Source organism: Lithobates pipiens, unplaced genomic scaffold (assembly GCF_037356315.1).
Source record: "Lithobates pipiens isolate NorthernLeopardFrog02 unplaced genomic scaffold, aLitPip1_a1.2 Scaffold_8, whole genome shotgun sequence".
Classification (NCBI taxonomy): Eukaryota; Metazoa; Chordata; class Amphibia; order Anura; family Ranidae; genus Lithobates; species Lithobates pipiens.
In genome coordinates, this window is record NW_027507903.1 from 482,977,287 (window position 1) to 483,004,275 (window position 26,989).

The 26,989-nt window shown below is 43.5% G+C and overlaps 1 protein-coding gene across 5 annotated transcripts in view; it reads left to right on the plus strand.

The window, feature by feature from the left end:
* Positions 1–26,989, plus strand: part of CACNA2D4 (calcium voltage-gated channel auxiliary subunit alpha2delta 4) — a 398,531-nt gene that overhangs the window by 81,722 nt on the left and 289,820 nt on the right. For 3 of the 5 annotated variants that reach the window (XM_077468886.1, XM_077468888.1, XM_077468889.1), the window contains exons 10-14: positions 10,439–10,528; positions 16,713–16,826; positions 19,054–19,132; positions 22,629–22,762; positions 25,510–25,527. In XM_077468886.1, coding sequence (XP_077325012.1) covers positions 10,439–10,528; positions 16,713–16,826; positions 19,054–19,132; positions 22,629–22,762; positions 25,510–25,527 — 435 coding nt within the window. The remainder of the gene's footprint in view (positions 1–10,438; positions 10,529–16,712; positions 16,827–19,053; positions 19,133–22,628; positions 22,763–25,509; positions 25,528–26,989) is intronic. The other 2 variants (XM_077468887.1, XM_077468890.1) reach the window with 1 other exon arrangement.

The window sequence follows — 26,989 nt, forward strand, 5'->3', positions numbered from 1 at the left end:
CAGAACAGAAGTGCTCATGGTGCCAGGAACTGGGACATTTGGCGAGGGACTATAACATCATTAAATTTAACCTATGTGATAAGGTTGGTCACCCTTATAGCCAGTGCCCTGAGGCTTTGCACAATAAGCCAGAGCTGATGGAGGAAATCTTCCATCTGGATAGAGAAGGGTCTGGATTGGCGGAGGTTATACCAGAGGATCCTAGTGTCTCTGTCCCGTCAGAATCTGTCTGAGGCCGGCTGTGGTGTCATTGTCCCCCCAGTCTGTGGTCTCCCAGTCATTGTCAGAAAGTGTGGTTGTCAAGTCTGTGTCTGCACCTATTGTTTCTCCTAGTGTAGTGAAGGCAGTGGAGGGAGTTGGACCAGCATGTATGGTGGTGCCAACCCCTCCTCCTTGGCATGGCAGAAGTGTCGCTGGAGGTCAGTGGTCACTGAGGGGTGGAGTGAGGGATGGATTAGATGATGGTGGGAGGGGGAAGTGGGAAAGGAATGAGAGTGGCTGGTGCAGAATGCAAGGTGAATGATGTGGGGAGGGGTTATTGGGGGGGTTTTGGAATCACATCCTGATGGCGATTAAATCTCAAAATGTTTCTTAGCCTGGATTGTGTTTAAGTTGAGGTTCGGGGTTTGTAGTCTCTTTTTTGTTGTCATTAAAATATGTTTCTTTCTATGCTATCTTGTCAGGAAATGGTTTTCTTTACTTGCTGATGTAAGCACGCTTGTTTTTCTTTAGTTGTTTATTTTTATGTAAATATGTTTTTATTAATAAGCTGTATGTTTGTATGATTTTTAATAAACAAAAATTTACACCTTAACCACTTGCCGACCAGCTCACGCCGATATACATGGCAAAGTGGCACGGGTACGCAAAACAACATAATCGTATGTCGCTACGTCATCAGTGGCTAACAGGCGCGTGGCAGCCCACCGCAGGAATGTGCCCGTGGGTCCCGCGGACTCGATGTCCACCAGTGGCCTGCGATTGTGGCACAGAGAGGCAGAACGGGGAGATGCCTATGTAAACAAGGCATTTCCCTATTCTGCCTAGCAACATGAGAGAGATCTACTGCTTCCAGTGATCGGGGGCAGTGATCTCTGTCATGTTCTAGTGAGTCCACCCCCCCTACAGTTAGAACAGGCTGGGGGAACACAGTAATAGTAATTACAAATAGCCATATGTCTCCTCCTCTAGTCAGTCCCATCCCCCCACAGTTAGAAACACTCATGGAACACATTTAACCCCTTGATCGCCCCCAAGTGTTTAACCTCTTCCCTGCCAGTGACATTTACACAGTAATTAGTGCATTCTTATAGCACCGATCGCTGTGTAAATGCCAATGGTCCCAAAATAGTATCAAAATTGTCCGATCTGTCTGCTGCAATGTCGCAGTCGCAATAAAAATCGCAGATCGCCGCCATTACTAATAAAAAAAAATATTAATAAAAATGCCATAAATCTATCCCCTATTTTATAGATGTGATAACTTTTACGCAAACCAATCAATATACGCTGATTGCGATTTTTCTTTAACAAAAAAAATAAAAATTATATATTTTTGGGGGATATTTATTACAGCAAAAAGTAAAAAAATCTTTTCCTGACAGACTCCATGGCAGCCTATGTGTGGGTTTAGTCCCGCCTCCATTACCCTATAGGACGATACTCCCATAAATCTTTGCTCCCTGCCAGAGGCCGTGTTCTTTTTTTGTCCTCCTCCATAGGACCTAACATGTGTCTTTTTACCCTGAAGACTTGCATTTTGTTCTGCGATACGGACCGGCCGAGCGACTTGGAGTCGCATATTTCCAATAAGCTCTAGCTACTAGCGGAGTATGGAAAAGGGGCATATGGAAGAGGCGCTGAAGAGGTGTATGCCTGGTCACTGACAGGTGAAGCCGCGTGATTAGTCGTGAGCCTAGCTACTAGCAGGTGACTTTCGCCCCCCCCCCTCCTCCCAGAAGTCCGGCATGTGTGGGGACCTACCTCGGCTGGTGTCCGTCTACAGGAGTGGTGAGCTGTTTGTTTTTTCCATGGCAGCCTTTCTGTGTCAGTTCTGTATGTTTCTTTGCTGTTTTGCAGTGGCTTTTCTTTCCCCATACACCGCACAGCGCTGTATCTGGCTTGCTGGGCGGCTGGTTTCCTTGCGTTCCAGCCGCCCGGTTACTTCCTCGTTCGCCGCTCGGCCGTTCTGCGCATGCGCGAGACCGGCGCGAGGACGAGGCTTGGTTCGCGCATGCGCGTTGCGGGCTTCGCGCATGCGCACTAGCATTTTTATGACGAAATTTGTGACGTCATTAAGGCGGCAGTTTTAAAAACAGAAAACAACTTGCAGTGATTCTGGGATACTTGTAAAGCCTGCAGTGCCATTCCTGAGCCCTGTTTTTTCAGCATTAGGTAGGTGTCTCTGTTAAGGTCAGTTTATCTCTGCTTCCTCAGCTGTTTTCTGTGTTTAATTAAGGCTGTTTTATCTCCAGCCCTGATGGATCCTTTGGATACCTCACCACCTGCTAGTGGCCAGCTCTCTCGGAGAAGGTACTTGTTTTTTTGGGTTACCTGCCGGGGGGGGGGGGGGGGGGGGGCGACAGTGGAACATTAGGTGGGGTTTTCCCTTTTTCAGCCCTTCTAGGTCTACTCAGCGACGGAGTTCTCACCGAGGAAGTGATTCGTCTAAATCCCACCGCCGGCATTCCTCTTCCAGATCCAGACGACATGATTCTCCTGCGAGATCCAGTCTCCATAGCCGGGAATCTTCCCGCCCTTCAACAGCCTGCCCAGGTAACGCAGCTGAAGGTTTATGCTGGGGATGCAGGACGCAGGTTCCTGCTGACAAGTCCCTTTGTGATGCCTGTTATGTTAAAGCGATAGGTGAAAGGAGTGACTCTGACCAACAGCTGAGGTCTATGGTGGAAAGATTGGTCAAGGACAGTCTAAAGAAATTTGAAGCCCCCCAGTTGTCTCCCTTAGAGTCTCCTAGGTCTCTGGGGAGGGATGCTCAGGCCCAGGACACATGGGATTCCTCGTTGCCTAGCCATCCGTCTGCTGTCCTCTCAGAGAGTGAATCTGAGGAGGAAGAGTCTGGTTAGGGTTTTGACTTTGCCCTGCTCCCTCCCTTGGTAAAAGCTATCAAGGAAACACTGAACTGGGAGGAGCCGGTAGTGGCCCCGGCGAAACAAAGAGAGTTTTTTAAGCAGTTAAAGAAGGAGCGTATTAGCTTCCCTTTCCTCTCAGAGTTGGGAGAAGTGATCTCGGATGATTGGAGTAAGGTAGAGAAAAGAATTCTCTTCTATCTAAAATTCAGAGACTTTTCCCTTCTAAGGTAAGGACACTCTGGATAGGAGATTTGATTCTGACCTGAAGAGGATCTATCTTACGGCTGGCATGGCCTGTAAGCCGACCCTGGCCTTAGCGGCTCTGTCTAGAGCGATGGAAGTTTGGTCCAATAGTGTTGATGAAACGCTCAGGAATGTTTCTGAAGATCTGGCCAAGAGTTCTCCCATTCAAGAACTAAGACTAGCTTCAGCCTTCTTAGGAGAGGCCTCGATCGATATTATCCGACTGGTGGCTCGAGTTATGCTCTCTTCTGTAATTGCCAGGCGTGCCCTGTGGCTCTGTCCTTGGCTAGCCGATCCTGCTTCTAAGCAGGTTTGGTGCCGTATTCCCTTTGATGGTTCTTCCCTTTTCAGCAATAAGCTGGATAGTGCTATGACTCGAGCCACTGGGGGTAGGTCGGGATTTCTCCCCCAGGATAGGCACCTGCAGAATCAAAGGAGATTGTTCCCAGGAAAGCAGGGTCAAGATCGTGCCAGGGAGGCACGCACTTACAGGCCTGGACGGGAATTTTCCAGATCTTGGAGGTCCAGACAGACATCTCTCAAAAAATTTGCAAAGGGCAGTTCGATGGGGAAAAGGAGCCTACTAAGTCCTTTTGAGATCGTGCCCGTCCAGGTGGCCGGGTAGGAGCTCGTTTGTTCCGCTTTCGGCACATCTGGGCGGCCTTGATCCAGGACTTTTGGACCATCAAGACGGTTTCCTCCGGGCACACGTGGTCGTTCAGCAGTGTCCCCAAACTCAAGTGTGTTCCCACATCCTTTCCAGAGTTGGAAGAAAGAAGACAAATTCTTCTAACCTACATAAAATCTTTGTTGGATCAAGGCGCCGTTATTCCTGTTCCAGACGATCATCGCGGCTTGGGAATGTACTCTCCTCTTTTCCTGGTCCAGAAAAAGAACGGTACGTGGAGACCTGTAATAGACTTGACGCGTCTAAATCGCTTCATAAGAAATTCAAAATGGAAACGCTGTCCACGATTCAACATTCAGGGCAGCCAGGAGACTGGCTTGTCTCAATAGACCTCAAAGATGCCTATTTTCACGTCCCCGTGGCCACAGAGTTCCAACAGTTTATTTGTTTCTCCATTGGTCAGCTTCATTTACAGTTTACCTGCCTTCCTTTTGGTCTGTCAACCTCTCCTCGCACATTCTCGAGGGTCCTTCTAGCAGTTGTAGCATTGTTGAGAGTCAGGAAAATCCGGATTCATCATTATCTGGACGATTTGCTTCTTCTTGCTCAGGACAAGGATTGTCTCTTGAAACACAGGGATCAAGTCATTGCAACCCTCAAGGAACTCGGGTGGCTCCTGAATTTAGAGAAGAGCCAGTTAGTTCCTACACAGTCTCTCGTGTTCCTCGGCGCCCTGTTCAATACGGCAAAAGGTACCATCTCTCTGCCCGAGGAGAAGATTGCAGTAGTACGGGACAGGATCCACCTCACTCTCTCTTCGTCTCGTCTCAGTGCTCTTCATTGCCTAAAGATCATAGGCACCATGGTGTCTACTATACCGATGGTGAAGGGGGCACAGTGGTGGATGCGTCCCTTTCAAATGGGTTTTCTTCGCCAATGGTCGGGAGAAAAGGTCCAGTCCAGCGAAATTACTCAGACCATGAGAGGTTCCCTCCTCTGGTGGCTTCGTCGGGAGAATCTATTGAATTGCCACTCTCTTTTTCCAATCAAATGGATCTCAGTAACGTCAGATGCCAGCAATAAGGGCTGGGGGGCACATTGTCTATCGGAAGTGGCTCAGGGCATTTGGGGTCTTTCCCTCTCAGGGAATAGTGTCAAATGTGTTAGAACTTTGAGCAGCCTTCCTAGCGCTGTTGGCATTTCCGCATCTGATAATGGGTGCATCCGTAGTCCTCAGGCTGGACAATACGACTGCGGTCGCATACGTAAGGAAGCAAGGGGGCACCAGAAGTCGGTCTCTGCTGAGGGAAGTGGATCCAATAATGCGTTTGGCCCAGAGGAATCTGGCCAACCTAACAGCAGCTTATGTGTCTGGAGTTCTCAGTGTCCAAGCGGACTTTCTATCACGAGTCCACTTGGACAACAATGAGCGGACCCTTCACGAAGATGTGTTTCAGTGGGTTCTATCCCTGGGGATGTCTCCAGAAGTGGATCTCTTCGCCTCCTGTTTCAACAGGAAGCTAACAAGGTTTTATTCAAGGTTCAAGGATCAGCAGGCCTACAGGATAAATGCCCTAACAGAGCAGTGGTGGTTCCACAAGGCATACGCCTTCCCTCCAATTCCAATTATCAGACTCAGATGGGAAGAAGTGGAGGTGTTGGCAATAATTCCGCATTGGCCCAACAGGCCTTGGTTTCCTCTCCTATCCCTCCTCAGCTTTCGGGACCCAGTTCCTCTTCCGTCCGGAGGGGACCTGCTCTCCCAGGGGTTGATTCTCCATCCATGTCCGGCTCACCTTCAGTTGAGGGTCTGGTTCTTGAGAGGGGAAGGTTGGAAGCACTGGGGTGTCCTTAGGAAGCCTTTTCCACCCTCTTAAGTGCAAGGAGAAGAAGTACTAATAAGATGTATGAACGGATCTGGACCAAATTTTTATCTTATGTGTCCTCCAGATCCAGTTCCTACGTTTTACCCACAGTTCAAGACGTTTTGGGTTTCCTGCAATCAGGCTTGGGCTTACCCTTATCAGTTAGCTCCCTTCGGGTTCAAGTCTCGGCTATTTCCGCATTTACAGGGGTTCTGTGGACTAAGCATGCCCTTATCCAGCAGTTCTTCAAAGGCGCAGAAAGATTGAGGCCCCAGAGAAAGCCCAGATTCCCTAAATGGGATCTGCCTCTAGTGCTGGGCTTCTTTTCTCTTCTCAGTAAAGCTCTTTCCATCAGAGAACTCACCTTGAAAACTGCATTCCTGGTGGCGGTCACCTCGGCGAAACGAGTATCAGAGATTCAAGCTCTAGGAGTCAAGGAGCCTTTTCTAACCTTTTTCCGGACAGAGTGGTCCCAGTTCCAAAGTTGGGGTCAAACCCTAAGGTCACTTCGGTTTTTCATGAAAATCAAGAAATCTCTCTACCCTTATTCAGATCCTCTAATTCCTCGGAAATTCGTCCTCTTGATGCTGGACGCTCATTAAAGCTCTATTTGGGAGCTACAGCTCCATTCCGGCAGTCAGACTTCCTGTTCGTTCTGTTCTGTTGGAAGAACAAGGGCACTAGAGCATCAGTCAGGTCAATTGCGGCATGGATAGTTCAAGCGATCCAGTAGGCATACAGAGTAAGGGGCTTGGCTCCTCCTCAGGCGGTGTCGGCGTATTCGACCAGAAGTCTTTCTATCTCGTGGGCGGCCTCTCGCCACGTGGCTCCTGATGCGATTTGCAGGGCGGCCTCGTGGTCTTCAATTCACACCTTTATGTCTCATTATTGTGTTGAGCTGGCCGCTCTATCCTCAGTTGACTTTGGAGTCAAAGTTTTGTCGGTTGAAGGTGTCAAATAAATCTTTGTTAAGCAGCCTTTTTGCCCACCCGGGTGTGTTTTGGCGAGTTATTTCCCACACGTAGGCTGCCATGGAGTCTGTCAGGAAAACGGAAAATTTATGTCAAATACTTACCGTAATTTTCCTTTCCTGATGGACTCCATGGCAGCAGGAGTTCCCTCCCAAATGGCTGGAGTAGGATAGTTACCGAACACGGCCTCTGGCAGGGAGCAAAGATTTATGGGAGTATCGTCCTATAGGGTAATGGAGGCGGGACTAAACCCACACGTAGGCTGCCATGGAGTCCATCAGGAAAGGAAAATTACGGTAAGTATTTGACATAAATTTTCCGTTTTTTTTTTCAAAATTGTTGCTATTTTTTTTGTTTATAGCGCAAATCATAAAACCGCAGAGGTGATCAAATACCACCAAAAGAAAGTTCTATTTGTGGGAAAAAAAGGACATCTATTTTATTTGGGTACAACGTTGCATGTCCGTGCAATTATCAGTTAAAACGAAACACTTGCTGGTTGAAGTGGTTAATATCCTCACCACAGTCACCCACTAATATTATTATACATTTATATATTTTTGACATGTTCGGCAGTGCTTTACAGAGGCTATTCACATCAGTCTGTGCACCAGAGGAGCTCACACCCTAATGTTCCCACCATGGTGACATACTATTATTATAAGTTTATATAGCTATGACATTCTGCACTGTTGTACAGGTAACACTGAGCCATTTACAATAGATTTAGCAGAAGAGGAGTTTACACCATTGTTTTCCCACCATAGTCACATACTTTTATAATTTACCTTTTATAAAGCTCTGAAAAACTCCACAGTGCTGTATAAAGAACACTGAGCCAGTCATGTCGGGCTCTGCTGCAAATGAGCTCAAAGTGATACTAAAGGTTTGAATACTTTAAAAAAATAAAAATAACAAACACGTCATACTTACCTCCACTGTGCAACTCGTTTTGCACAGAGTGGCCCCAATCTTCGTCTTCCGGGGTTCCTCAGCTGCTGTCTTGACTCCTCCTCGCTTCTGATAACCCCCTCTGGTAAGCGCTCTCCCAAGGGGGTTACCTTGCAGGTGCGCTCCCGAGTCCTGTAGTTGGCGTCCATAGAGGCCGACTACAGGACTCGGCCTCGCCCCCTGGCCCTTGCGTCATCAGAGTTGATTGACAGCAGCTCGAGCCAATGGCTGTGCTGCTATCAATCTATCCAATGAAGAGCCAAGAAGACCGAACAAAGGAAGAGCACGTTTCCAGGGCTCAGGTAAGTAAAACGAAGGGGGGGGGAGGCTGGGGGGCCAGTGATCGTAAGATGTTTTTTCACCTTAATGCATAGGATGCATTAAGGTTAAAAAACATGAACCTCTACAACCCCTTTAAACTCTTACAATATGCCTCATCCACAGTCACAAATACTGGAGCTAGTTTTGCATACGGGTTGCAGGGCACATACTCAAAAAGTACTGAAGCCAAAGGTTAGGGATAATAGCCAGGCAGTTACAATTTCCAGAAAAAGTTTGGCAATGGCAGCTTTGTGCTTTTCCCAAGACTGGTTTCCTTTAAGCCACTAGTATATATTTGGATTGTGGGAAGAAACTGGAACATTGGAGAAATCCCACACAAAGACGGGGAAAGCTTACATACTCCATACAGACAGTCCTCGTAGCGTAGAACCTAGTGCCGTAGATGGAGTTATAATCTGCTGTACTTGGCAAAGACAGAGATTGTGATTTGAGTCAGGAAGTGGCAGCCAGAAAGATCTGAAACTGTCACTGGAGTTATTTTCTGCCTGTTGCTATGTGGGTTTCATCTCCTGGCTGCAGCACAAATTTTAGCTACAGGAGGATGTCCTTTATATTCCAGATCATCTGGAACTGTCCTACTCCTTTCTGAGAAATTGCAGTGGGAATATTCTTTGGTTGTGCTAATGTGATATAGGGTGTGGGTGATGGTTTTATATTGTATTAAAGGTATGTCTAAGCATTACCCCAATTTGCCCCCAAATCTTTCTCATAATGCTGAAAAGTGATCTATTCTCAAGGTCATTTTTGTAGGGGTAGCACCTGAGAGCATAGGCACAACCCTTAAATCTACATTTCTTAGTAGCCCTATCCTATACATGATTTCACCCTTTAATGTAAGCATGTAGAGAGGGACAGTGAAGTATGAAGATAGGAACGGAGAGGGGCAGATGAGAAGAGATAGGCAGAGATCTGTAATCCAGCAGACAGCACTGCTTGGATTTTTACTGACTGTGTCGTCAGCCCAAATAGGAATTTAGCATCTCACTGCTTTTCTGATCAGCAGGTGTTCTTTTTTTAATAATATTCTTACATACACTTAAATCCCAATGATAAAGAGTTGAGTTTGCCAAAAAATTGTTTAATTTTGGAACTGCAGAATGGCTGACATGTGCTCCCAGATGTTTATAAACGTACAATATATAATGCCTAGTTTACATATTTGTAGGGGGCAGTAAAAATGTGCAGTTGAGATGCTTTTTTTTACAACCCCTCCAAATGTATCAGTGCAATTGTCCAGTGACATACTAAAGTGCATATGGTGGTATTAGTGCAAACAAAGTATTTTCTGGGTGAAAAAAGTGGTGTTGTGCTCCGTGTCCCATGGGTGTCAGAGTTGCCACCTCATCCCTTTAAACCCGAGCACATATGAATTACACAGGTTCTGAGGCTAATTTATTGCAGATAAGCCACCAAGTGAGTTTAATTACCACCTTAATCAGCCACAGAACCTGTGTAATTAATATGTGTTCGGTTTTACAGGGATGAGGTGGCAACCCTAGTGTCAGTGCATCCACCTCCTAGAGGTAGTCAACGTTCCACACTCACCAGATATGTTAGACTCCTCTTGCTGTATGGTGAAGGAGTTCATCCGTGCATGTGGGTCAATAATGGGGACCACTTTCCAACGCAATCTCTTCTGTGGGTGTCACAGTTTCCTCTGTGTTAGATGGAATAAATGAAATTCATTTATTCTCTTACAACGCCCGCTGCACACTCCCCTGCACCTAGAGTTCTGGAGCCATCACCGGAAGTCATCTTACACAGAGGGAACCGGGTCACCCACAGAGGAGATTGCATTGGGAAGTGGTCCCCATTATTGACCCACATGTACAGTAGACTCCTCTTGCTGTAAGGTGAAGGAGTCCAACATATCTGGTGAGTGCGGATCGTTGACTACCCCCAGGAGGTGGATGCACTGACACCCATGGGACACGAAGCACAACAGCACCTTTTTCACCCAGAAAAGACTTTGCACTTATATCACCATATGCGCTTTAATATTGGCCTCTGGACAATTGCATTAATAGATGTTTATCCAATTTGTTGCACAATAATATGCTTGTTATTTTGTTACTGTACCCATGCATCCATGTCATAACATTTATCATGCTACATTAATGAGGAGTTTTGTAGGATAGTAACCAGGTATAGTCACTTATATGGACGAACATATTGGCATTTAGACAAGGTGGAGCAGGCGCTGTCTTTCATATATTTAAAAACTGAAAGCTTGCTACCTTCTGAAATTTCAGCAAAAAGCAGAAAATATCACCCATCCACTGTTGCTGAACATTTATTATTTTTCTGCTGTAGGTTAATCTCTCTCTGTCCTTTCTTCCTTCTTTCCAGCATTTCAAGCAGCTGGTGGATGAGCTGCAGGCAAAAGGTGTTGGAACTGTCAACAAAGCTCTTATCGAGGCCTTTAAAATCCTAAAAGAGGTAAGATAAAATTAGCTTCATGAGTTGTCTGACACAATTTTCTACTTTGTCAATGTGTGCTTTAATGTGTCTTTATAGTCAAACTTCAGGCATATACAGTATAATAGACCATTGTTTCATCCAGTACCATATTTATCAGTGTATAACACACTCTCCCCTCCCCCAAAAATAGGGAGCAAATCATGTGTGCGTGTTATACGCCAGTATTTTACCCGACTGCCCCGGGGGGGGCAAGTGCCGCTAGATTATACAGAGCAAGGATCACCTGTGTACTTGGCGCTCGCAGTCACACACAGTCCCGCCTCCTAGATGGCTCCTAGGATAGATGTCACATGTCCCAACTCCTGGCATTGGACTGGTGTTCTGTCTATCATTGGAGCCGTTCCATGAGGTGGCACTGTGTGTGCGAGCGCCAAGTACACAGGAGATACCTCTGTGTAATCCGACACTGGTGAGGCTGCATTGATGGGCATTGGCGAGGCTGCAGATGGGCACTGATCAGGCTGCAATAGTGGGCAATGGTATGACTGTAGATGGGCACTGATCAAGCTGCAATGATGGCAAGTAGTGAGACTGTAGATGGGCACTGATCAGGCTGCAATGATTGGCAATGGCGAGGCTGCAGATGGGCACAGATGAGGCTACATTAATGGGCAATAGTGAGGCTGCAGATTGGCACTAATAAGGCTGCATTTATGGGCACTGAGTTATACGCTGATAAATATGGTGAGTTATATGCTGATAAATATGGTATTTAAAAAAATAAAATAAATTAATGCAACTAAGCTGAGTAGGCGTAACCCCTTCCCGCTGCCAATACACACCAGTGTTTGTGCTGGAAGCATGCAGCATAAGGTCAGTATATTTTTGGTAGGTTTTTACAAAACAAAACAAAAACTGTTTAAATCTTTACAAACAACAAAAAAACATGTACATATGTGGTATAGCGGTGATCATCAGGATAAGAATTTATTTAGGGTTGTTCTGTGATGGTAAGTTTTATGTCCTGTACACACGGTCGGACTTTCCCACGGAAAATGTGTGATCAGATCTTGTCGAAAAATGCGATCGTGTGTGGGCTCCATCTGACTTTTTCTGTCTGAATTTCTGACACACAAAGTTTGAGAGCCGGATCTAAAATTTTCCGACAACAAAATCCGATCGTTTAAATTCCGAATGTGTGTAGACAATTCCAACAGACAAAGTGCCACACATGCTCAGAATAAATTACGAGACAAAAGCTATTGGCTACTGCCCTCTTTATAGTCTCGTATGTGTTGTACGTCACCGCATTCTGAATGATCGGATTTTCCGACAACTTTGTGCGACCGTGTGTAAGCAAGACAAGTTTGGGCCAAAATCCGTCGGATTTTGTCGTCGGAATGTCCGACCATGTGTACAGGGCATTAAAGTAATAGCAATAAATATACAGCTAAATTAAAAAATATATATTTTTTACTATTGTGGGCCACTTTTCCTTTGATAAAAAAAAAATCAGGAGATACCATTCCATTACCATTTACCATGAAAAAGCCCAATTTGTTGTGAAAAAAACAAGGTATAATTCATCTGGATACAATACGTAGTTGCAATTATATATACGGTTTTACTAACACCTGTCCATGTTGCAAAATTGTATTTAGACATTGGGAATCGTTTTACCCTCCATCATGAAGGGGTTAAAATACCTGTCTACCGTTTCCTAACACTGCGCCCTCTATGTTACCAGGTGCAGCATGGACGTTTACGTTTGCGTTACCTGTCAGCTAGATAGCCAGTGAGGTGAGGGGAAGCAGGGAATGCATAAGTGGCAGTTCAGCACAGCTCAAATTTTCAGTGCTTTGTGATGTCTGTCACACTGCGGGCCATCACATTACGGGCGCAATGTTAAGGTGGTAACCAGTGCAGAAGGGGGTGGCGGTAGGACGGAAATGCATCTTTGCCTGTGTAGACAACCATGTTAATTTTGACATCAAATTTTGATTAAGCTTTAGTCATAGTCTTTTGACTAAAATGTAATTTTTGTTTTAGTCATAATTTAGTCATCTGAAGTATTATAGTTGTACTCGTATTTCGGTCGATTAAAATCTCCAGTGCATTTTAGTTGACTAAAATCTAATGGGTATAGTTACATTGTAATGCATTATTTAAGCATTTCTCTCGAACATAGTTTTTCAACCTTTTTTCAGTCAAGACACCCTTTAAAATTATGGACAGTCTCGAAGCACCGCATTCTAAAATGTAAAAAAACTGTTCTAATAGCTTTACATTACATAATACAGCAACTTCCACATGTAGGACATCCAACGTTAGAGGTGATTTATTCTTCGGCCGCGTACACACGGGCGGACTGTATGGCCTACTTAGTCCGTCGAAACACATTTCAGCGGACAGTCCGCTCGTGTGTGGGCTTCAGCTGACTTTTTCAGCGTGCAGTCTGGCGTACTAAGTATTTCGGATTTTTCGAAATTCTGTCTGTCATACTTTGGTTTCAGCGGACAATCCGCTCGTGTGTGGGCTAGTTCGACGGACTAAGAATGGTGCATGCTCAGAAAGGATTTACACGGCGGAAGGGTGCATTGCTGTGTATTGGACTTCCTATTTCTAGTCCCGTCGTACGTGCTGTACACGTCATCGCGCAAGCTTTCGACGGACTGTTTGTGCATCCGTGTGTGGTCAAGTCCGTTCATTCGAAAGTATGACGAACTGTCCGTCGGATTGTATGACGGACTAAGTAGGCCATACAGTCCGCCCGTGTGTACGCGGCCTTCCATACACTTTTGCACGTTGACACTGACTAGTATTCCAATGTTTCTCTTCTCCCTCAATTTCTCTCCATCAGTCAGCTAATGCTTCCCCAGTGCTGAGAAAGAGGATGCTGTGGAAGCAACAGATATCCTCCTTATTCACTATCACTAATGACTCATTGATGTAGAATTCCAGTGTCTAGAAGGTTGTATAAGTGCACAATGAAGACCCGTGGCTTTGTGTAACTAAAAGGCAGGCTTTATCCACTTGCTGGCTTGTATACAATTTTTGATACCTTTTTATGCATTTTTCCAAGGCACCATGAAGAAACCTCAAGGCACCCCAGGGTTGAAAAGGGCTGCTCTAGAATTCTCAAACTCATATACTCATCTAATAACCTGTTATTTGTGGTATTAAGGTTTGCACATGCACTACAGACACAGATTTAACCTTTGTGGTGTATAACATCTTTATAAATAATACCACGTTTCATAAAGAAAAATACTGATTTTTGACAAACAGAAGTGCATATTTAAAATACAAAAGACCCACCAAAAAACTGTAAACTCTATTGGCTGTAATTCCATAAGACACGTTCCCTGAATATACAGTGCCTTGAAAAATATTCATACCCCCTTGAAATTTTCCACAAGTTGTCATGTTACAACTAAAAACGTAAATGTATATTATTGAGATTTTATGTGATAGACCAACACAAAGTGGCACATAATTCACATATTTATTTGTAAAAAGATTTTGAAAACCATTTATAATTTTCCTTTCATTTCACAATTATGTGCCACTTTGTGTTGGTCTATCACATAAAATCCAAATAAATATAGTTAAGTTTTTTGACAAAATGTGGAATGTTTCAAGGGGTATGAATACTTTTTCAAGGCACCGTATTACCAACATTAAATATTAAGAAAAAAATGTGCAGTTTGAGCGGGGGCAGTGCTTGTTTGAGATGCAGTGGGTATAGAAAAGAATCACCCCCTTTAAAATAATCACATATTGTTGCTTTGTAGCCTAAAATGAAGACAGACATTTTTTTTGTTTTATCCAGCTGTATTCACAGTGCAACTTATAGCATCCAAGTGAAAGATATAACACCAACATGTCAGAAAAAAATAAATAAATTAAAAATTGGATCACTGAGTTGTAAAAAGGATCAAACCCTTATATCAGTATTTTGTTACCTTTTGCTTTAAATACAGCCTTTATTCTGTTGGGCTATGTCTCTACTAACTTTGCACATCTAGACTTTGCAATATTTGCCCACTTTTTGCAGAACTGCTCAAGTACAGTTAAATTTAATGGTGACCAAGTCATTCCACATATTTTCAATGTTTTTTTTTTTTTTTTTGCACAAATGCTTAAAAAAACATTTTAGGCCTAAAGATTACACAAAACCCCGAAACACTACATATTTTCTGAAAGCAGATACTCTAGTGAATAAAATAATGGTAGTTTCAATCAATCAGTTTCATGTTACTGAGGAGGTCTTGTGCTATAACTATTTGTAACCTGTGTATCAATCTACGTTTTCACATGTAAACGCCCCAACACATGTGTTTACGTTCGTAAATGCATATATTTGGGGGTTCCTCAAATTTTTTTTTGGTGGGGGGGGGGGGAGATTTTTCTGTGCTTGGGTGCAACTTTTTCTGTGCATCTGCTCTCCCCCTTCTGCTCCACTCGCTGGCACCCACCATGTTGTTCCAGGGCCCGCAGATGGGCAAGCGGAGCCTTGAAAACATGGAGGTAGCCCAGCCTCCTGTATGCTTTCAACTGACAGGCAGCAGTCTGCCTGTCAGTTTCATATACAGTGTGGAAACCCCCGCTGTCAGGTTTGTATGACGTACAGACTTGGCAGCAAGAGCGTAAAAGTGGTTGTAAAGCCTTTACATATACTCAGGGAAGTGAACAGCCTCAAATGATACACAGAGAAGAAACAAATCCTCTTACATAAGTTTTACTTGTTTATCTGCAGCCCTCTCTTCTCTACAGCCCTTCAAAAGTGTTAAAATTCTTTATCTGTTAGTAACACAAAGGAGGGGGCGGAGAGGCTGCAGTTACATTGTGTGAGAGCTGATTGGAGAAAAGGAACACACCCCCTCCACATAGCAGAAGAACTGTGTTCTGAATAGACAAGCTGCGTGCTGAGCTCCCTCCCCGACACAAATTTTATCTCATGTTAGGAAAACTTCTCAGAAGTGACTCTGAGATGCTGATAACAGAGGAACAAAGCACAATAGGTAAACAATACTTAAAGCTTTGGAGAGAGATAAGTAAACACTACAGATATGTGCTTTGCTCAGATTTAATGACTGAGGTTTACAACCACTTTAAGTTTGGACTCTGACTAAGCCATGCAAGGACATGTACATTTTTCTCATTTAACCACTGTGTGGCCATTTTTGCTGTGTGCTGAGTTATTGTCATGGTGGAAGGTAAATATACTTTCTGGCAGAGGGCAGCAGATTTTCCTCAAGAAATTGATGGTATTTTGCCCCATTCATTTTTCCTTCTATCCTGACAAATGCTCCAGTTCCTGCTACAGAGAAACCCCCATAACCGGATATTACCACCTCCATGCTTTACTGTAGGAATGGTGGTATTTGGATGGTGAGCTGTACTGGATTTCCGCCAGACATACTGCCAAATAATTCCATTTAGACTCATCTGACCATACGGCTGGATAAAACAAAAACTGTGTCTGTCTTTATTTGAGGCTGCAAAGCAACACAATGTGATGATTTTGAAGGGGGGTGATTATTTTCTATACCCACTGTACATGCTTATTTGGCCGTTGAATGACTGCATCTTCCATCCTAGCCCTTAAGGCTGCTTTCACACTGGGGCGGGAGCAGCGTCGGCGGTAAAGCGGCGCTATTTTTAGCGGCGCTTTACCGTCATTTTAGCGGCGGTGTGCGGGCGCTAGCGGGGTGGTTTTAACCCCCGCTAGCGGCCGAAAAGGGGTTAAACCCGCCCGCAAAGCGCCGCTGCAGCGACGCTTTGCCGGCGGTATTGCCGCGGTGTCCCATTGATTTCAATGGGTAGGAGCGGTATAGGAGCGGTGAATACACCGCTCCTTCACCGCTGCAAAGATGCGGCTAGCAGGACTTTTTTCACCGTCCTGCCAGCGCATCGCTCCAGTGTGAAAGCCCTCCGGCTTTCACACTGGAGTTAAAGGGGCCGGTTTTTTTCAGGCGTTACACAGGCGCTATTTTTAGCGCTGTAACACCTGAATACCGCCCCAGTGTGAAAGCAGCCTTAGTAAAAGGGCAACAGTCCATTTACAACATTGGCAGGGGTGTAAAATTAGCCTCTCATGTTGGAAATCTTCATTTTCAAAGTCTGCTGTATATTGTCATCAACAGATTTTAGTCTCTTTTATACTTGCTTTGACTTTATGGCATTTGTGCATTTTCAGTTCCGAGAAGCTGGTCAGGGAGGCCTGTGTAATCAGGCAATCATGCTTATAACAGATGGAGCTGTGGAAGAGTATGAGCCTGTCTTTGAGAAATACAACTGGCCTGAAAAGAGAGTGAGTACCAATATTAAAGAGGAACTTTAGTCACTAAGCATTTGGACTGGCAATGATATGTTAACCTTTTCCATGCTCATACATTTAGCTGTTATTGTTCTTTGAACACTGATTGCTGACCAGTTGAAAGATCTGTACCATGCTGATTATTTCCATGATGTGTAATATTTTTGTATACAGTTCTGTATGTCTCTACATAGGATAACCAGTCCTCCTGCCTGATATAATTATCCAACCTTTTTTTTCTCAGTAAAAAGATTGCATGAGAAAGGGGAACTTCAGTCAGTTAAAAAAATATATTAAGTCAGTGGCTATAAATACTGTAGCTGCTGACCTCTATTAAACAGACACTTAAAGTGATTGTAAACGATCACGTTGTATAACAACCCATTCAATTTAAAATAGAAATGAAAGGCAAAACATTTTTGTATAGATATAAAAAAAAGTATATCTTTTTTATAAATGATTGATCACATTCCCTCTGTTCTCAGCTGTATAAGAGCTGGAGGAGAAGAAGCAGCATCACACTGATCTTGCCAGTGAATGGCTGTGCAGCGAAGGCATGTCAGGATAAGTCTGATCATTGGAGGAGAGTACACTGAGTTCCCAGCGCAGCTAGGGAACTGACCACGGTGTGCCACTCCTGCTTACTGTGGTCAGTTTTTAATAGGAAAGCAAGGGGACTGACATGAACACCAGGGATTTCACATAAAGGGAGGAATTCAAAGCGAATGGGATAGTCTCTCATACAAATACATGGTACAGCAGCCACATAATAGGAATTTAAAGTGTTGGAGTAACAAACACTTTAAAGAGGAAGTAAACTCCCCTGGTGTTTTTGTACCCTTAGGTAAGGCTTTAATAAAGCTTACCTATAGGTACTGTAAATATCTCCTAAACTTGCACCGTTTAGGAGATATTTACTGTATACTGCGCCGATCATGTCATCAGTGCATGCGCTCTAAGAAAACGACCGCCCGTGCAGTTTCTTCAGGGTCCGTGCCATGACCAGCAGGTCCCTCGCACACGAATGGGAGTGACATCTTTGCGGCTCCGGCCAATCACAGCGTCGAAGCCCCCAAACCCAGAAGTAACTCCGGGAAAGCTGTCGGCCATGTCATAGTGCGGGCACCGCTGCAGGGCTTCGTTATAAGGTAAGTATTTCATAATGAGCTAGTATGCGATACATACTAGATCATTATGCCTTTGTCTTGCAGGGGGTTTTTTTTTCTGGAGGTTTACAAGCTCTTTAAGCTGACCATAGGTTGTTTTCTAATCATTAGTGTAGTCAAGTTGATGTTTGTTTTTAGTAGCAGGGAAGAGAAAATGCTAAGGAACCGGTTGAAATTTTTTTTTTCGGACAAACTAATTTCTAAGAGTGCATGTGGTTTTCATTTGCTAAAGTCCATTAATTCCAAAATCAAATGTTAAAAGAAAACCAAATCTTTTAACTCTTCTGAGAATTTTCGTATGAATGTTTTTAAGACTTTTCCTAAGAAGTCTTTTCATTCGAAATTCTAACCATCTATGGCCAGCCCAGGAATCCAGAGTTGTCTTCAGTTAGGCAGGTTCTTTGCCAGTCTTCAGATCCATAGTGCCACCATATTTGTTCAATCTTGTTTTATTTAACAGTTTACAATACAAAAGTAAAGGAACTTAGTACAGTACTTACATACATATTGAAACACAGCTTCATAAAACTGCTGTACAAGCATAAGAAAAATTTAAAAAATAAACCATAAAAATGAACCTGTTGTAAACAGCCTAGAACTGGCACATAAGTAGAAAGCATATCATTGACAATATACTGTGATGCCACGATCTTTACTGTGGGAAGCCAGCTGTGATTTTCTGCTGTTTCACACCCATTTCCCCACTATGCATGCATGATACGCACTGCTCTTGTCCTGTAGCCACTTGGAACATGTGATGTGTTTCCGCTTTAAATATCTCTGGTCCTATCCATTTACTGAACTTCCCAACAACTGCTACAGTGCAAGATATTGGCATAATACATTGCTCGATAAGAACAAGTGCATTGAAAGAATGTTCCCCTTTAAATTCATTGTTTAGAAGTGTGAAACTTGCATGACCTGGGATGTTGGCAGAGCCCATTACAGTACCCAAAATTAAGAATACATTGTTCTGTAAACGCTTTTAAAGCCCCTACCGCTATTATTGAATCATATTTATTGCCACTATTTATAATAACTGTTATTTGTTTCAGGTCAGGATGTTCACGTACCTCATTGGGAGAGAGGTAACCTTTGCACAGAATGTGAAATGGATTGCGTGTAGCAACAAAGGTATGAGACTTTAGCACTTTGTGCGCGCTCATCAAGGTGAACATAAAGTCAAAAACGACCTCTCCCCCTTTTCTTATTTACCCCGTTAACCTAAAGTCAGAAAACAGACTTTATCAAATTTCTAAGCTGTAGAAACTGCTTCTTCAGGATACCAAGGAAGCTGGTCACTTGACCAAATGCTGAGGCTTCAGTGACATAATTTCTGCTGGGATGTAACATCAGTAGCTCTACCTGATTATTTTATCTTGTTTCTCAGTAGGGATCCTGTGATCATGAGTTCAGCATTTGCTTATGTGACTAGCTGCTGTGCAATCCCAAAGCAGTATAGGTGCTGTGTCTTGTAATGGTAGGGTTTTATTTTACTTTAAATTTGTTGGAGTTTTGAAGAAGGGGTTATACTACAGATACTATAGAGTACTATACTATAAGATTTAAGGAACAGGTCCAAATGAACCAGTCTGTGATCTCTTATTGGTGTCTTGGTAAAGTTGAAGCTGTACTTAACCACGTCAATACAAGGCACTTTTACTCCCTTCCTGCCCAGGCCGATATTCAGCTTTTAGCGTCGTTGCAATTAGAATGACAATTGTGTGGTCATGCACCTTAGTTTTTATCATTTTGTTCCCACAACTAGAGCTTTCTTTTGGTGGTATTTAATCACAACTGGGTTTTTAATATTTTGTATTAAACAAAAGACTGAAAACGTTTGGGAAAAAACATTTTTTTCTTCATTTCTGCTGTAAAAGTTTGCAAATAAGTAATTGTTCTTCATAAATAATGAAATAATTGTTTTTCATAAAGTAGCTTGGCTGTTATCCTAAAGGAGCAGGAGGTGATGTCCACCCCTTCTGCCACGTTCCACCACTCTTCCCGGGCCTCCTGTCCAGGAAGACCTGATCCACGATCTGGCACTTCCGACGGCTAGAGTGAGACTGAAACAAAGCCGTAAACGGCTTCATTCCAGTCTCCTATGTAAACACACGGAAACGATGTCACAATGGCACTTCATGTTTACTCGACTCCCAATGGCGCTGATTACATTTTTTTACAGTATTCAAAATTACAGTTTTTGGCAATCTGAATACTTTGAAGTGCAAAGGAGGGATTTGGGGTCATTTAGACCCCCCGAAACCTCCATAAAGAGTACCTGTCACCACCTATTACTGTCACAAGGGATGTTTACATTCCTTGTGACAGCAATAAAAGTGGTAAGATTTTTTTTTTTTTTTAAGTGACAATGGAAAAAAAAATGGAAAAAGAAATAACGTTTAAAGCGCCCCATTCCCACGAGCTTGTGCAGCAAAGAAAACACATGTGTAAGTCACGTCCGCATATGTAAATGGTGTTCAAATCACACATGTGAGTTATAGCTGTGATAGAGTGAGAGCAATAATTCTAGCAAAAGACCTCCTGTGTAACTCTAACCTGGTAACCGTTTAATTTTTCTAAAGTATCGCCTATGGAGATTTTTTAGGTACCGTAGTTTGTCTTCATTCCACGAGTGTGCGCAATTTCAAACCGTGACATGTTAGGTATCTATTTTTTTGGCGTAACATCATCTATTCATGGATCTTCCCCTTTTAGTACCCCATAAATACAATGTATACAAGGGGATATAAGAGGAGTGTCAGAAACCAGGAATCAGACTGAGACATGGTTTCTGACACTCTTCTTGTATCCCCTTGTATATATTGTGTTTATGAGCTACCAAAAGGGGCAGATCCATGAATACCTGGGAGTTGGCACTTGTTTAATTATAATTAAAAAAAAATGTAGAGTAAACGTAGTCAAAATATAGTTCAGGAACCGGAAAGTTTAGTCAGACAAGCCAAAATGCCAGTGAGCCAGAGAGAAGCGTAATAGAACAGCAAGCAGGATCTGGAGCCAGAAGGAATGTCAGCCAAGCAAGTCCTTAACAGAAACACAGGAGACCGTCTCTAGAGATGTGACCAAGGCAAAGGCAGAGATCATCTGGACTGGACGGCGTAAGTAGGCAGGACTGACAAGCAGGATATCATCAACAGGTGAGTCACTGTGGAGAGATAGGAGCTGGCAATTAGCCAGCAGCTGAGCGGCCATCTTTGAGAAGGAAGGGCTGAGCCCAGCCCTGACAAGGAGATAACCTTTCTGGGCTTATTCTTTTGCCTCCTCATTGGAATCGGTAGTAAGGGGTGCTGCATGATGTGAACTCTACTTAGGGGTTTCTACCACTTGAAACAGTCCCAAGCCGTGGTGCTGAAGAGGATCAAGGACTTTTGAGCTAAGTGGACATTTATCTCAGGTATGGGATGGGGCAGCCTGAATAGGAAATAGAGCTAGAGTTAGAAGGAATTAACTGTAAAGAGACTATTTGCTGTATCAACTTATTGCTTCTCAGTTCAAAGTTAACTCAAAGGTGCCTGGTCTGAAGTTCTTACCAAGGGGATGCATGTAATGTATCAAAAGAACTAGGGCCTTGCATATCTTCTTCTACAGGGGATGAAGAGGAGATGCGAGAGGGGCCCCATGAAGGGATTAATCATTCTGTGAAGTTGGCAGATAATGCAGCCCAGTGCACTTACCATGGTTAACCAGTGAAGTGGTGATGAATATTATACGGCAGCAGCCAGTGAGCAGGAAGTTAGTGCCTTGGCATGGAAGATGGTACCCCTGGTAGTGAAGGGGGTTGGTGAGCCGCATCCCCTCCCTAGCGATCAGTACACCAGACACAGGTCCAACATTTTGGCACGGGGGAACCTATAGACCTAGCCTGGAGGTGCAGGAAGAGAGAGAGAGAAGTGGATCCAAGCAAAGTATTAAGACTCTGTGCTGTGTTAATGTCGGGATCCTCACTGGGAGTGAGGTGGTAATCCATGGCTGTGCTGGTGGAGCGAGACACAGCCTCCATGGTGTCCCTTCAGAAATGCTGCATTTGCATTGAAGGTGAAGGTGTGTGGTTATACAATATGAGTGCTCAAGTTAAACTGTGCAAGGTGATGGCTCGCTTCTGAGTTGGGGTGCTGCCTCGATTTTCGCATGACTGCGGCTCCGTGCCTTTGTTCATTTGTCATTAGCGAGCTCGTTTGTGAGGGTGACCTCATCGGGCAATAGGCCCACACACTTCTGTAAGTTCAGAGTCAGGGCCAGCAAAAAAAGGTGAGAATACGGTCAACCACACCTATCAGGGTAGGTGGATGCACAGGATAAATGCAAGGGTGAAAATTACAGACACTCGGCCATTTTCCCTTGAATCGAATAAAGGCAAAAGTTTTATGTTTGCTGGGTCTGATTAAATCTTTCAAAACTTTTATCTGACATTGTGGCTTTGATACCCCATTAGTATTTATTTTTATATGTTAAATGAAACATCAGACAGATACTTTTATTTGCTCTACTGTGCTTTGTACTGGTCTAGAAGAGGCGTTGTGCTGCCTAGAAGCCCTCCTCACCATAATGTGTCTGTTTATAATGTATTGCTGTTTCTATGCTGTAATTTTAGTCCTCATCCACCTTACAGGTTATTACACCCAAATCTCTACCCTTGCGGATGTCCAGGAAAACGTGATGGAGTATCTGCATGTGCTGAGTCGACCTATGGTGATAAATCACGACCATGATATTATATGGACCGAGGCCTACATGGACAGTGCGGTGAGTGATCATCCAGATTTGAGAAATAGAGCTGGGGTTACTCCGTATGACCAACAAGTGAACCAAGGAACTAGGTCAAAACCCACCAAGCACAGATAGCCCATCTATATGTTTTAATAAATTTTAAAGTCCAAACTCTCAGTAAACTGCTTCCTACCATGTCCTAATGTCACAGGGACATAAAGTGAAGGGATATTCTCTCAGTGGGGTCACAGACAAAAATTGTAACTCTTTCCCACTCTATACAAATGTTTTTCAAAAAAGATTTGGTTGAAGTTAGACTTCCACTATACAGATTTTTAATAGAAATTACTTTTCATAATCTCGAAGTCCTTTTAGTGTGAAGATAAATACATTAAAGAGGAAGTAAACCCTGATGAGTTTACTTCCTCTTTCATTCCCTGCAAAGGCAAAGCATAATGGACTACTATGTATCACATAGTAGTCCATTATGTGTCACTTACCTGACACAGGAGGCAGCGAAGTCACCGCTGTCCCCTGTAGTTCCGAGCATCCATCTTCTTGGTGGGTCTCCGTGGGTCTCGCTGCTCCGGCGCTGTGATTCGCCAGAGCAGCGATGACGTCACTCCCGCGCATGCGCACGGGAGCCGAGACGCGCGGCATCTTCGTTATCGACGATGCCCCGCTCAGTGCGCCTGCGCGGCGCTGTCTACAGTGCATGCGCCATAGATAGCGGTGCCCGTCTTCGGGCAAATATCCCCTAAACCGTATAGGTTTGGGAGATATTTCTTGGACCTACAGGTAAGCCTTAATCTAGGCTTATCTGTAGGTCAAAGTAGTTTGTAAGGGTTTACAACCACTTTAAGTATCTCTTTATGTGGGAGGCTTTGAGCAAGTGCACTTTTTCTTGTTTCCATATCACTCCTAAGTTGTATTCCTGCATATGTTTGTTAGGCTTTGTTCACATGAGCACTGGGCCAATATACCAGGAACAGGCTGTTTTTTCCCAGTGTCGAATCTTCAGGTGCTGTGTGAAGGCAACCCATTAAAGTCTATTAGGATGCAGCAGCTGCAAGAACACAGACCCCCATAATGTGACACAGTTCAGGGCTACTCCCTCCTACCTGCATGCCTGTTACATTAATGTGTGTGTCTGTGTCTGTGCATCTTCTGTGTCCAAATAGATTTCATGGGGTAGCCTGGAAGCAGCATCTTGAGGTTAGAAAGACTCTGGGAAAAAATGGTGCATTTATGGTATACAGACCTCAGCGCCCCTGTGAACGGGGCTTTACATGTCACTTCATTTTTCCCACCTGGATATAACACTTTTTGACCAGATGAAACCAGCTTTACATGTCCTTGTCGGCCATTTTGTATCTCTGATCATTCTATCAGCCATATTGTCTCCTCATTCCTGCACTCTAAGCTATGTAAGTTAAGAAAGTTTAGCTCTTCTTTTGTATGCTTAACTTTTCCTGGTGACTGAAGAGTATTTGCCGGGGAGAAACATAACATGGTTTTAAAACTCAGACATAAAATATAAACAAAGCATATCCCTCTATAGTGTGTACTTGTCTCAACCTTGAGTACTAAGTGCCATTTCTGTCTACTGCCTCATTCCTCTGCTATCAGCATGAGTCACTTCTGACAAGTTTTCCTGACACCAAGAAAAAAATGGTGACAGGGGATGGCATAGTCTGTGATTGATAGCCTCAGCTCTGTTCCTGTGTGAAGGGGTGTGTCCCCTCCCTCCAATCAGCTCTCTCCTCACTGATCTAGCTTCAGCTCCCTGCACCCTACTTTTTATAGCTAATAGATTCTGTGTAAATTCTGCACTTTGAATGTAGGGCACAGATGGCTATAGATAAACAGGTACAATTTATGTAGAAGGATTTGTTTCATCTCTATGTATCACCTCAGGCCAGTCCCTTCACTGGGTTTACGTAAGGGTTTACTACTTTAAGTGAACCCCTTTCTGTTGACTTGTATATAATGAAAGCAGTCACTCGTTAATGAGAATGCAATTTAACTTTTTGGGGTTTTATATGAAAACAGAAGGGTTGAGAGTAGCGAAATTGCTGAAATTCATTCTGCAGTGAAATTAACCTCAAATTTCCCTATGTGGACCATTAAGGTGAAATTAGGTTGAGGAAAAAAAAAAATATTTCAGAGCTGGTCTATGTTAGAAACCAAAGTCGTCTCAGTGCTAGCTGCCATTACAAATACTTTTTTTTTTTTTAGGAAGACCGTAATAGTTCATTTTTTTTGTTTTTAGCTTTAAAATATAACAATAAATGTTGGGAGCTTCGCCAATTTTTGAGGGCCATGTAACGCCACTGCATCCCTAAAAATAAATAAAAATAAATAAAAACTTTTTCTTCTTTCCTATTAACGCTAATGTACTTTGCTGAAATAATAAACTTTGGCCAAAATATCCAGATTTTTGCTTAAGTTTTGGCATAGTAAAAAACTCTCAATTTTATAAATATTGAGAAGGCTGGTCATCTGTTGCGTACAATGTGGTGACCTTGTTGAGAGATATAGTAGTTATTTTATTGAGCTGAACCAAAATTCATTCTGTCATTCCAGTAGCAGTGACATAACAGGTTTGCTATAGGGCTGTAGTTTACCCTCCGGGGTGGTTCTGTATAACACAAACTCCTAACATATATGTGTCTGTACCTTACCATTTTCATATTCATATGTCTCAATTCATGTTTCATCCAATTTTCTCACCCCGGTTCACATCCATCCTCACCCCTTCCTCCATCCGTCTGTCCAAACAGCTACCACAATCTGAAGAGGTAACCGGTGTTCTCAGTTTTGTGGCCCTGTTGTGTCTCAGTGGTGGTAGTTTGGTGTTTGTAAAAGTGTTTGTGGTGCGCTCAGTGACACAGCAAATTTTGTTTGCTTGCGGATGTCGTGATGTGGTAGGAATGCGCCATTAATCATTTATCAATATGTTTGCTGCATGATGCCTGCTCAAAGTTTGTGTCAAAGTTTGTATCTTTTTATGAGCTCTTACTGGTACAGAAACAGTTTAACATGTAAAGGATATTTCAGAGAAAATCAAAAAATCTAAATGGAAGCTTTCTTTTCTTCATTTTTCTTCTCCTCTCTGTTCCATCCATTTTGTTTTTCTTTCCTTCTTTCCCTTGCGTGCTCTCTACTCCTTATCCCCCCTTCTTTTCAACTCTTTTTTCCTCTTTTCAACTTCTTTCCCATACCTCTCGTTCCCTCTTCCCCATTACCTTTCTCCTCCACTTGCTCTCATATTCCATTCATCTTCTCCCTTCTTTTTTCTACTCTTCCTCTCCTTTTGGTCTCATCTCCACTTCCTGCTGCTGTGGTTCCCCTTACCTCCTTTTTTCCATTAAAGCAGGCCAAAGATGGTTCGAGTCTCGGCCAGTTCAGCAAGGACCAGCCGAGATTCGATTCATATATGGGTAGGCTGATTGTACCCAAGTTGATTCATAGATCAACTTGGGTACAACCAGCATGTCGGATTTCTAGCTTGAATCTCTTCTTCCTCTGCTCTTTGTTCTTTCTTTCCTCTTTTTTTGCTTTCCTTTTTCTTTTTCCATCCTCTCCTCCTGCTCTTCTCTCCTCTTCCTTGTCTCACCTCACCTCACCTCACCTCTACTCATCTCTTCCTATAATTTCCTTTCTGTCCTCTTTCTCTTCTCCCCTCTTGTTCACCTAATACTGTCCCCTTTTCTTCCACTCCTCATCTCCTCCTACTCCTCTCCTTTACGCTGCTCTTCTCCTCCTCTCCTCACCTCCTTGCTTTCTTCTTCTGTCTCCTCTTCTCTTCTACCCAGCTCTTTTTCTTATCACCTTTTCCCTGCTCATCTCTTTCTACCCTTACCTCCTCCTTTTTTCTCCCCTTTCTTTCCTTCTCTTCACCTACCTTTTCTCCAATGCTCTTCCTATTTCGTGTTCTCTTTTATGCTCTCTTTGACATTCTCTCTCATGCTCTCACTTTCTTTCTTTTGCGCATTCCCTCTCACTTCTTTCTGGATATCTCTAATTTATAGGATGATTTGTTTTTGCCAAACATTGGCATTGTTTCCCTGGAACAATGCCCTAGAAATGCCCAGTATTTTCCCTTCCCCCTGCTTTGTGGCAGATGTCAGTGACTTTTTTCCATCTGCAATAAAGACAGTTTATTCCTGATTGATGAGTGGAACACGATGGGTCGGTGTGGCCAGGTACGGTACAAAAAAGGTCACATTGCTACTTTTCATGGTTGCCAGGAGCTCAAAA